General features: G+C 51.5%; 4 protein-coding genes across 4 annotated transcripts; 2 read left to right on the plus strand and 2 right to left on the minus strand.

The window, feature by feature from the left end:
- Positions 1–1,352: 1,352 nt before the first annotated feature.
- COCVIDRAFT_13053 (hypothetical protein) lies at positions 1,353–2,378 on the plus strand (the record flags this gene model as incomplete). The annotated part of the gene is made up of 2 exons (XM_014704646.1): positions 1,353–1,892; positions 1,956–2,378. 2 exons carry the CDS (start codon positions 1,353–1,355, stop codon positions 2,376–2,378), a joined length of 963 nt encoding a protein of 320 aa, XP_014560132.1.
- Positions 2,379–5,772: 3,394 nt separating this feature from the next.
- COCVIDRAFT_89939 (hypothetical protein) lies at positions 5,773–6,819 on the minus strand (the record flags this gene model as incomplete). Its single annotated transcript, XM_014704754.1, has 2 exons — positions 5,773–6,506; positions 6,555–6,819. The coding sequence occupies 2 exons, from the start codon at positions 6,817–6,819 to the stop codon at positions 5,773–5,775; spliced, it is 999 nt and encodes a 332-aa protein (XP_014560240.1).
- A 1,046-nt stretch (positions 6,820–7,865) lies between these two features.
- Positions 7,866–8,829, plus strand: COCVIDRAFT_90026 (hypothetical protein; the record flags this gene model as incomplete). Its single annotated transcript, XM_014704755.1, has 3 exons — positions 7,866–8,032; positions 8,124–8,264; positions 8,319–8,829. 3 exons carry the CDS (start codon positions 7,866–7,868, stop codon positions 8,827–8,829), a joined length of 819 nt encoding a protein of 272 aa, XP_014560241.1.
- Positions 8,830–9,042: 213 nt separating this feature from the next.
- Positions 9,043–11,400, minus strand: COCVIDRAFT_23652 (hypothetical protein; the record flags this gene model as incomplete). Its single annotated transcript, XM_014704680.1, has 4 exons — positions 9,043–9,486; positions 9,550–10,759; positions 10,810–11,057; positions 11,107–11,400. The coding sequence occupies 4 exons, from the start codon at positions 11,398–11,400 to the stop codon at positions 9,043–9,045; spliced, it is 2,196 nt and encodes a 731-aa protein (XP_014560166.1).
- Between the last annotated feature and the right edge of the window lie 419 nt (positions 11,401–11,819).

Here is an 11,819-nt window from a genome sequence, read left to right on the forward strand (position 1 = left end):
GCGTCCTGGGAGTCAAGAGAGGGGGGACATTAGGTGGTGGTGGGGGTCGGAATGGTCGGTACTAGGTATGAGACGGGGGGGATGGGAGCACGGGGCAGATAGGCAAAGGGCTTGGGCCCACGGCTCTGGCATGTTTTTTTCTTGCATTGTGCGTCGACCAAGAAGCCCAGGCAGAGGGTGCCGAGAAAAAAAAGGTAATATTTAATTGACCGAACGGGTTGACAGGGCCAGCTGGCGGCATTTAGTGGGTATGGAGGGGGGGGGAGGTGAAGCGTGCTGAGGGCTTTTTTTCCTCTCGCTCCTGGCGTGCCAACAGCCAAGCCCAAGATCAACAAGACAGACGTGGTTTCATCGACGCCTAGTAGGGCCCGGCCTGAGGGCTCAGCCCAGCCCGGCCGGACAGCCCAGACAAGCAGCTTGGAAGCATTTCATTCCCACCAACAGCCATGCCGCTGAGGGCGCTCCGGTGCTCCGCCGTGGGGAAGAGGGTTGGACGAGAGGGGAGTGCGACGTGAGAGGTCGGATGTAGGTGGGTGTTAAGTGTGTCTAGTAGGGTAGAGGTATGTATGGATGTATGTATCTGGGTGGGCGGGTGCATGTATAGTATGTACTACCCATGTACAGACAATAAGTAGCTACCACAGTAGATACTAATACATTAGACCGTGGGCGGCTGCATCCATGGTACACGGTCACGAGACGGATATTTCCAACGAGGCGGGAATTCAACAAACCTTGGGGCGCAGCATCAGCCAGCAGCGGAGGCCATCGAGGGGCCGTGGCAGCGCTTCTGGAGGCAGCTTGGCGGTGCGGTGTGTGTGTGTGTGTGTGTGTATGTGTGTATGTGTGTGCGTGTGTCGACGACGAGTAGTAGTGGTGGTGGTGGTGATGGCGGTAGTGCGTGGAGACGGTGAATTAGGCCCAGCAAGGGCGGCAGCCAGACATGATGCCAGAAAAGAGTTGCTCAGCGTTGCTCAGCGTTGCTCAGCATGGCCGAGCCATGGTCTTTGACATGTCACTGCCGCGCATCCCGTCGGCGGGCTTGTTGTAGCGGCGTGTGCAGCAGAGTTGCGCTGCGTCCGCCTGCGCCCGGGTAGAGCGGGTGTGATTGGGTGTGGGTCGGTTTGGAACGGGCTGCCGAGCAGACTGCCCAGGCTTGGGGATGGATGCCAAGCCCAAGACTTCTCCCAAGGCCTTGAGAGCGTAATTCTATGTAACAAGAGTCTTGCCTCTCCTGGGGCCCGTCTCCGCTGCTCGCTATAACATGCCCGCTGCCTCGTTGTCCTCGCATGTCTTCCAGCGTCGCTTGATGCCCGTCCGCCCGTGACGTTGACCAGACCGACTGCCCGGCAATGGAATCCCAGCTTCCGCCGCCGCCTGCTTCGGCCATACTCGCGCCCCCCAGCCAACACCACCAACCACAGCCGCAATACCACCATCGCCTGTCCAGCCCCAGCGCCAACAGCGACCACGACTACACCTACCAATACAATGAAAAGGATTCGCACCACTACCACCAACACTCCTCGGTCCACTCCGACCGTCTGAGCAGGTCGAGCAACCGCCGCCCTCACGACTCCGTCATCTCCCACCCCTTCTCGCCAAAGCCCTCGTCGCCGCCAAGCCCCAGCAGCAACAGCAGCATCTCCTCCGTCGGCCACCACCGCAACTCATCAAACGCGTATCGCTACTCGTCTGAGCAGATTGAGCGCCAATCACTCTCCTATCCACCCCGGGCCCACATCGACCCGGAAAAGCATGCCGAGGCTCTGGCTCACGGCTACCGCGTCTCAAACCGCCTGTCTGCAGTCCCGTCCGGCGGCGATGCCATTGTTTACGACAAGGGCGCCTTTCAAGAAAAAGGCCCCGAAGAGAAGGCGTTGCAGTTGCTGGTAAGAAAAAAAATCCCATATCGCAACCTACTCGACGCGCTCGTGACTAACACAACCCCTTAGCTCTGGCTCTGCGGACCTTGCGCCTTCCTCTCCGGTGTGATTGCCATCTGGACCTTTTTCGCTCTCTTCATCACCCTCCTACTATCGCCGCTCCGCCTCTGCACTACGCGCGCGCCCCTCTCCGAGCAAATCAAATCCTTCCTCGCTCCGTCGCTCAACCTGCAACTGCACATGGTCTACTCGCATGACTCGACATCCGGCTACAGCGCCCCCATGCTTGTCGTCATCCACCTCTTTTCACCCATTGTCGCATTCGGCGTCGCAATCGCAGCCTGGACTGCCGCAGGTTTCTGGTTCTTCTCCTGCATCCTTGGTGACCCTGGCGGTCACGACGGCCACAATGACGGCCGCGAGAGCATTGTCGGTGTGCGAAACTGGTGGGAGCGATGGCTTTCTCGCGGACTAAGAGAAACCGACGCTTGAAGAATAAAGAGGAGGATGAAATGTATTATTGATAAAGTTCGTTTCTTTCGTGTATTTTTCTGTTATTTTTGTTTACACGTTCTCCGAGCTACGGCAGGATGGAGCGTTCCAGCGGCATATACCATGGCGTAACAACAGTCTTGGGTTCGGGTTTTATTTTCCAAATGGGAAAGGGTTCTCTCTTCCAGACGGACGAACGGATATGAATGGGGTGGGAAGAATATTTGCTGATCTCCGGATAATGGACAGCAACCGGCGTTTTTTGTCTTCATGTTCTCTTTGAGCCTCTTTTTACCCTTGCCTCTTACTACTCTGGATTCGCAGAGTACCGAGGTGGGAAAGAAGATTGGCCGATATGATATACCCCCACAACTAGTTTTTATTTAACTTTCAACAATATCACGAACATATTCGAACACATACATACACACAAAATTCTTCTATTCTCCCTTGGTTGTGACAAACAGTTGCCTTTGATCTCGCCTACCCTCACACCGCCTCGATCTACCTTCCCCTCTCTTTCTGTCCACCGGAAAGCTTCCACATTTGGCGCCCAGCAAAACCCGTCGTTCTTGTCCTTCAAGCGCAAAGCCGCTACCCGGATATACTATCCCAGACCCACCACACCCATCCATCTCACGGAGGGGCAAAAACACTGCTTATCGCGGCACTATGCAATGTCACTCTACATCCCATCCCATTCAATCCATATCTTGGCTGACAATGACACGAAACAAAGTTGTCCATTCCTGGGTCTAACTCTACCCTCCCCCCGCTTCCCATACCATGCAACCTTCCATGTGAAAGTCAAGAAACAAAGGCAGAGAAAAAAAACCACTCACTCACTTCCATCGGGGCTAAAGCCTTGGAGTTACACGCATGTTGCATATTGCATGTTGCATATTTGCCCTTTGTCCCAAACTAGTTTAGAGGGACAACCGAAGAGAGAGAGAGAGGGGGGGAGGGTCTTTGGCGTCATGCATGCATCTAAGTATGTGTGTGAGCGGGAAAAGTATGGGGCATAAACGTGGATGTGGGTTAGGCGGAGGGAAAAGCAATAAGAGGAAGGTTGAAGAAAGAAGGGTAGAGGAGATAACCCTGGTTTGGGTGATCGAACTTGTTTTCTGGTGGTTGGATTTGCTTTTTGGGGAGGGAAGAAGGGAAAGAGATCAGAGCCAAGGTATGTGTGTGGGTATTTTGGTACGCGATGGGGAAATACAATGTGCTATAGTAGCTTGGTGGACAGCCTCGTCCTAGTTAGCTTTGTCTGTTTTGGGCGAGCTCTTTTTCGGTTGATTGCTTTTGGGGTGCTTTTGCTTTTGTTTGCCGTCTTTTCTGGGAAAAGTGACGGATGGGGTGCAGTAGTCACCATCGGAACATTATATTGGGGAGGCTGGGGGATAGTTGAGGCTATTGAGGTGATGATCGGAAGACAAAGATACGAGGTAGTTTATGCACTCTGAACGCATGTCTTTGACATCATATATGTAGATATCTGTTGGTGTTGATGCATGAGGCAGGGCTGAGGTGGGAAAAGGAAGGCATAGCTTGGTTCTGCATCACCTATCTTTTTTTCCTCTTGCTTCTCCATATGTCGTGAAACCATCGACAAAGGAAAAAGGAAATTACAGAGACGTCGCGGATCCCAAGTATAAACGTTTCACAACTCGTCTGCAGATATTTTCTTTATTTCCTACATACAATTGGTATACGCGTCGCACGTGACTTTTTCCTACACCTTCTCTCAAACTTACACATGCAGTGCATACCTACTACATGCGTACGTAAGCACACACAGACACGTACTCCTACCCCACACCCCACACCATGTCATTCCTCTCCTCGCCTTCCCTTGCTAATATTGCCAGCTTACTTTTACATTTCTCCATCTCACCGCTTAGGCACCGAAGGAATACGAGAAAGCCCCGAGTCAAGCATGCATATACCTACACAAACCGGGTTTTGTATGAATCTGCATCATCACCAGAATAAAGTTCGCATGTAGAGCTCACATAAGATCGACTTATCCGGTGGCCTGATGATCTTAAAATGATAACACGTGGTAAACTTTATCTTCATTTCCCCCAAGTCGGAGAAATCCGACTTGGAAGAAGGATAGGTGCTGACAGATTAATCTGAGATGCTCGGCAGATTTACCGATGGAGAGATTGCAAGTGTGAATCGAGCATTGAATACGGTTTCTTTGCCCAGAGCCTCATCTTGGCTTTGATTGCGTGGTTTTACTCATAATACAGCCGCATCGATCAAGACTGTCGAAGAAAAAAAAAACGTCATTCGCGACTTGGCTATCTCGCATACACATGCCTCCTCCAGACTAGACCACAAGAGAAATATTCACATCTACGACTTGGACAAGCCGACAACACCTCTTCCAGCGATAAAGAAGAAAGAGAATGGAACTCGGAAGTCAAAATTTACCTTCCAAGCCCGAAAGTAGCACCGACAGCGAGAAAAAAAAAAGAAAAAAAGTCAAATAGCTAGCTAGCTATGCAATGCAAAAACAGCACAGCAATCACACGCAGTAACCAACTTACTCGAGCGAAAGAGAGTGAGATAACAGCAAAGAAGGTTGACCCCCAAAGCACCACCCTCCATTTAGCGACGACGTACGATGACGCCGTTGACGCCAGGGTACATCCCTGTTCCACCGCAAAATGTGGGCCTGTGCAGAGAGAATGACACAGAGAGAGAAAAAACAGAGATGAGAGGGTTAATCGTTGTTAAAATGACGATGTTCGGCAAGTGAAACGTGACAGTTGTGACAGCTTCGTTAGCTTCATCGGTGTGCGAAGAGGCTGAGACGACTAGACAGACAGGACAAGGGAGGCATGTATAGCATAGATGCATAAATTTTCTTATTTTTCTTCATACAAATATATGTATATAAATTGACATTTGTATCAATGTGTAATTGGTATATTGCTGTTTTGCTGACATGTACATGTATAAGATGCCAAGTCTCGAGTCGCTCTTCTTTTAACTCGCTCAAGTGGTTGTTCATAAAAGACATTACTGCATTAGACATGAATTTAATACAAAGATTTGAAAAAAGGGTCCCGGAGCAACGAGGCTAACCGTAGAATCCCTTGGAGGAAAAAATGATTAGGAAACTGTAAAGTTACCCACCACAATCTCTTTTAAAAAAGAGATTTGACGTCTACCATGCTCGAGATTGCGGAGAATGCGCCGCGGAGCACGTCTTCAGCTACGCTTAGTATAGGGATAGCGCCAACTACACATCGCTTGTCGCTAACTCCATGGGGCATAACACAACATAGCCAGCGCTCATCGGTCCCAGTGGTTGCATTTGTACAATTGTTGTCGCCCAAGATGCCAAATCGTATTTTCGTTTCGCTTTCGCATTTCAGAAATGTTAATCCGAACAACGCACTTCTCGTATGGTTATCCGGCTGCCCGCTCTTTTGTGCTGTTTGCCACGCATAGTCTCTCGCGCTATGCAGTTCTTCAGACACTGCTCGACAAGTAAAGGATCCGCCTCAATGATTTCCTCATTCAGGAACCAGCTCGATGTTGACTTGGTGATGGACAGCCGCAGACAGCTTCGGTCGCTGCCAATCTGCTTTTGGAAGAAGTGATCGAGAAAGGCGTAGGAATCGTCAAATGTTTTGTAGCAGCTGTTGCATGCAAATGTTGCTTTGTCGTCTCTTGAAACCGGGTCCAGTGCGATATGTGATGTGAAGAGAATGCACCTGGACGCCGGCAGTCCGGAATGTGCTGCAACAGATATACACGCACTGCAGTGGGGACATATTTCCCGGTCGTCATACTTGTCGTGTGGGTAGGCTTTCTTTGCTCGTAGAGTGCTGGTTTTGGTTTCCTTGAGGTCCTTGCGAAGCTGGTCTGCAAATGGACAGAATTCGACCTTGAATCGAGGTGGGGGAAGTACTGGCGAGAGAATGGGTGTTTCGAGGCGGGCATATTGGTCGCGTAATGCAGTTAAGCAGGCGCGGCGTACGCTCTTTGCAGTTGTAATGATGTCGTCAATGGGTGTGATTGGTGTTGCTGAGAATGCACTGTCGTACAGTGGCTGTCTGATTTCGTATTGGACTCGGAGCAGTTGTGCAGATAGCACCGTGTTGCATTTCTCTGTCCGTGGTCAACACATGTGTTTACAAGGTGCAAGACATGGCTTACGGTCTCCTTCCTCGAACCGCACACCGAATGCTTCTTTGCCCGCTTCCATTATTCTCTGAACCTGGCGTCCAAGGCTGAGAGCTTTCCCCATGGCATCATCTCGATTCTTGGTACCAAAGCATACCCACTTGGACCGAGAGCGGCGATGACGTGCCTGCCATTGCTCGTATGCCTCGTGTGCATCTTGAAACACACGGTCAATGTCCCACAGGGTGAGGGACGTGTGTTGCGACTTTTCGGGCGACATGGCGATTGTTGTAGACATTATGTAAGAAGAATATGGGGTAGTTGAAGCGAAAAAAGAATATAGAATTCGTTATAGAGAGAGCAGAGCGACTAAATGGAGGACGAGGATGACAGGTGAAACGTCTAAACAGGATGAATGGGTATGTTTAATTAGGGCGGCCCTACCGGAAGTGGACGAGTCGCAACAACAACAATCTTGTTTGGGACAACAGCCACAGACGAATGATGCCAACCGGGATCAAGGCTCGTGTGCATGCGGGAGGGCGGTGCGCTGGCCTTTAGATAGTTGCAGCTGCTAAGCACCGTGTCATGTTCCTGCAGGAGCCCTAACAGAAGTAGGAAAGCTGAGAGAAGCGGAGATTGCGCGCATGAAGATTGTCGTATTTGTGGCGCACCTCGGCAGTATTGGACGACGACGCAGCCCGGCGAAGTCTCCGCTGAGGTGAACGTGCTTTGCTTTTAGAGCCACTTATGGCGGCGTACGCGAACCCTCTAGCGTTACAGCTGACGAACTACGGGCCCGGATGGACACGATAACCGGGTCCATGGAATGCAGGCATACAAATCCGTGCATGTGCATATCACAAGAGGCATCTTGTCGGCGGATCGTGATGGGGTTGGCTGTGGATGCACAAGAATAAGGGAGAGGTGGAGGAAAAGGGAAATAGAAAGGAAGAAAAAGGGGACACGGGACACACGGCTGTGAGGCGTCGTCGGTCCGGCCAGTCCCCGTCTGGTTCCCGTCTGGAGCAAAACAACTGCTTCTGTTGTGGTGATGATGGGCGGCTTGCCCTTAAGATCGGCTTTATATGCGGCCTTGTCCCATGTATTGGAAAAAGAAGACATTTTGCTCGTATCATGTAGCATGTAGCGTCCTGCTAGTTCTGGAATAATGGAATAATGGCAATGATAAGGGACCCTCCCGTACTTACCGCGCCAGGGGTCTTGGAGAACCAACCCCGCGCCAGCTTCCCATGTGCCCCACCATGGAGAACCTCGAGCTTCATTTCCTCTGGCAAGCATCCCCTCTATTAATCCCTCTTATCACCCTCAGCCCGTCCGGAAATGTCGCACAGCCACTCCCATGATGGTGCGTCGCATTCGCACTCTGCCGCCGACCACGGGCATACCCATGAGATCCTCGACGGACCGGGCAGCTATGTGGGACGTGAAATGCCCATCATCGAGGGACGAGATTGGGAGGACCGGTCGTTTACCGTGGGAATTGGAGGGTACGACTCATTCCAACGTGGCTCAATTTCAAGTAGACAGCGAAGCCATGACAAGACATCATATAACATAGAGAAACACTGACACAAGCAGACCCGTAGGATCCGGAAAGACCGCCCTTATGCTGGCTCTCTGCAAGCATCTCCGAACACGCTTCTCCATAGCCGCAGTGACCAATGACATCTTCACCCGCGAGGACTGCGAGTTCCTGACCAAGAACAATGCCCTACCTGCGTAAGACCGTTTCAACATCTCCCAGGACCAACCCTCTCTGACCCATACCCACAGCGAGCGCATTGTTGCCGTCGAAACCGGAGGCTGCCCCCACGCGGCTGTCCGTGAAGACATCTCCGTGAACCTCATGACTCTGACCAACCTCCACCACAAGTTCAACACCGACCTACTCCTCATCGAATCCGGCGGCGACAACCTTGCTGCAAACTACTCGCGCGAACTCGCAGACTTCATCATCTATGTCATTGATGTCTCTGGAGGCGATAAAATTCCAAGGAAGGGTGGACCCGGTATCACACAGTCGGATCTGCTGGTGGTAAACAAGATCGATCTGGCTGAGGCTGTAGGCGCTGACCTCAATGTCATGGAGAGGGACAGTAGGCGGATGCGTGAAGGGGGACCGACCATTTTCGCCGTTGTAAAAAGGGACCAGGGCGTCGACGCCATTGTAGATTTGATCCTATCTGCATGGAAGGCATCGGGTGCAACACAGGCACGCAAACAAAAGTTTGAGCCTACCCTGATGAGTGAAGAGGGCAAAGAGAGGAGCTACAGCATGAACTGATGTAAAAGTCACGAGAAAATAATAAAGAAGTTTAATCATTCATGAGGGTGGATCAAGATGACGTTGACTCACTTACAAATCACCCCTGAATCCATACCCAGTATTCGACCGTACGAGCCATCTGTGCTGCACGTTCAACCCACTTTTTTTTTGGCTATCCAGCGGTACCACCAAACTCTCAGCCCTCTACAAACCCAAATACCTTTGCTGAACCTAGCGCCTCACACCACCCATGGCCTCTCGAAAGGTTTCCAGACCTCTCTCCAACATGGCCTTCCTCGCCTCCAGATGAGCCCTCTGCTGTACTATCTCCACCGGCTCAGCAGCAACATACTCAACCTGCTCATCCGTCATCTGCGTCACGACCAGCGGCGAAAGAATGACATCCGGCAGCGTCTCTATCAAATGCCGCTCAACCACCGCCTTCGCCACGGTGTTGATGAAGTACCCGAGCTCATCTTTGTAGTATGCCCTTTGCATATCCAGCGCCTCCTGGCTCGAAAACGTATCCATATCGAGCTCAATCGACTTATCCAGCTGCGCCGCCAACTTTATTGGATCAATAAACATTGGCCGGTCCTCCCAGCCACCCACTTCTACCTCCGCCGCAGACGTAGCAGCCCTGCTAAGCGCCTGATGCTTCCTCAACCGCATCTTCTGAATCGTCGCCGTAAACTAATGATTATACGTCGACGGATGCCGCGCCTTATCCCTCAGCACCTTGGCCAGCTCCTCCCGCGCATCCCCCAGCGACTTGCTCAGCGCCGCATCCACATTCAGCGCTACAAGCCGCTCTTTGAACTCCTCGGGCACGCAGTCTGCCAGCACCACGTCGATGAAGTCGCGGCACACTTGCGCTACTTTCGAAATGTGCAGCGAGGCGAGATCTTCCCATGGTAGGGATTGCTCCCAGAAAAGCTGGGATATCAGGACGGGCTGGAAGGTACCGGGGAGTTCGTAGCCGCGGGAGTGTTCGAGGGTCTTTTTCACCCATTCGACTGCTTCGCCGCGGGAGAGTTTCTTAGGCACAGGAAGACATGTGGTAGTGTCCTTTTCTTGTTTGAGTTCGCGCTCGAGTTCCTTTTGGGCTTCCATGGCTTCTCTGGAGTCTCGCTCGTCGTCGCCAGGTCCGGCTTCGAATTTGTAACGGTGGCCGCGAAGCCGCATGTCCTTTGCGAAGCCCATGTTGAAATGCTGGACCACGGCGCGGAATCTACGGATGTTTCCTGAGGAATCGACGGCGGCGTCTTTGTTGATGGTTCCAAAGAAGGGCGACTCGTAGTACCCTTTTATAGCGGATTTCAGGATGTCGTTTACTTTCATGCTGATTTTCATGAGGAAGACGCGTTGCTCGTGGCTGGTGTTGCGTTTTTCGCCCAGATTGGAGATTTCGTCCAGCGTTGCGCGGTACTTGGTCATCATTTCTTCCTTGAGTGATGGTAGCTCTCGGATTAGGTGGTGTAGTAGGACCTTGCTGAGACGCTCGCGGAGAGAGGTGATGCCAACGCACTCGCGAGGTAGTTGGGCGTAACGGCCTTTGCTGAAGAACAGTGCCTCGTCTTTGTTGCGCTGATCAAATGAAAAGTTCATCTGGTTGTCGGCACGGTTCTTGAGCATGTGCCAGCCGCGCTCGAGATAGATGTCTTTGTTTTGGGCAAGTTCGATCCAGCTCAGTTCGTTGTCAGTGCCCTCGCGAAGAAAGTCGGGTTTGGTGATGATGCCGAGAGTGCGACGGCCTTGCTCATCAATCTTGCGGCAATGGTCGAGAATGATTTGGTTGGCGAAGTCGTTCTTTGCACTCACTACAGCCAGGATGATGGTGCGCGGGTTCTTCATGTACTGACTAACAAGGTCCAGAATCAGTTCCTTGTCCGCTTCTGTCTGGGCCTTGTTTGTTGCATGTATAAGGCCCGGAAGATCAACAAGAGTTCTAGATGATGTCATTTTATCACAACATCAATCCCAGGGAGCAGCACTGACAGCTGAGGCCTACTAGGACCTGTAATCTCGACAGACAGCACATCGCGAGAAAATGCCCTGGAGCTGATACCGCCCACAACGCCTAGGCCCATGGCAAGAGTCGCTTCTTCAATCACATCTGGAAGCTGATCAAAGTTCTGGATAGACTTGGTAAACCCTTTGAGTTTGGCTTGTTCAGACTCTGGGCGCAGCTTGTCAGGCGTAATCGTGACAGTACTCGTCGAAGCCGGGGAGCGGCGAAGGATGATCTGTGTATCGTTAGACCATTACATAATTTCCAGATATCATTGGACTCACCTCAGTGGCAAATCGTGTGCACAGGTTTTCCTTGCGAGGAAACGGAATCTCAGTGATCGCCTCTAGTACTGAACTCTTGCCAGAGGACTGGTCACCGCAGACAATGAGCTGAGGCAGCTCCACCACTCCGCTCAAACCAGTGCGGCGCAGCTTGTCCACAATATCCATGACCCTGCGCTGGTCCGCCGACTGAAGAGCTTGTAGAGAGCTCGTCGTGACGGCATCTGGATCAACTGGCACGGGGGTGACTGGGGTCTTTGCGTCCTTGCGATCGGTATCGGTGTCCTTACCCATGGTTGCTATCAACTCTTAGGTTACAACCTGAGTAAAGAGTTGTGTTGTAGTAGAAGAGATGGAATCGAAGGGGAGTCGCTTAAATGGAAGGACGGGGATGGTGAGCTCCAGGCAACTGTGGTGAGTGTGAGAGTGAGTGTGAAGTTGTTGGAGAGCAAACACGCATGTCCCCAGCCCAGCTGCAGAACCGGACAGATGCATCTGCATTCAACTAAGAACAATGCATTCATCCAGTCGATTCTATAATAATACAAGTAAATATCGGATACACAAGTACAACATATGTAGAAGAATACAGTCCAATGACAGTCATTCACTCAGTATTTCCAGAATCACGGCTATGTCCAGACAGGATACAAATACAATCCATTTGATAAACGAGAACGCTACGAACTAACAAAAAATATGCACAATTACAA

The sequence above is a fragment of the Bipolaris victoriae genome (genome assembly GCF_000527765.1).
Source record: "Bipolaris victoriae FI3 unplaced genomic scaffold scaffold_13, whole genome shotgun sequence".
Lineage (NCBI taxonomy): Eukaryota > Fungi > Ascomycota > Dothideomycetes > Pleosporales > Pleosporaceae > Bipolaris > Bipolaris victoriae.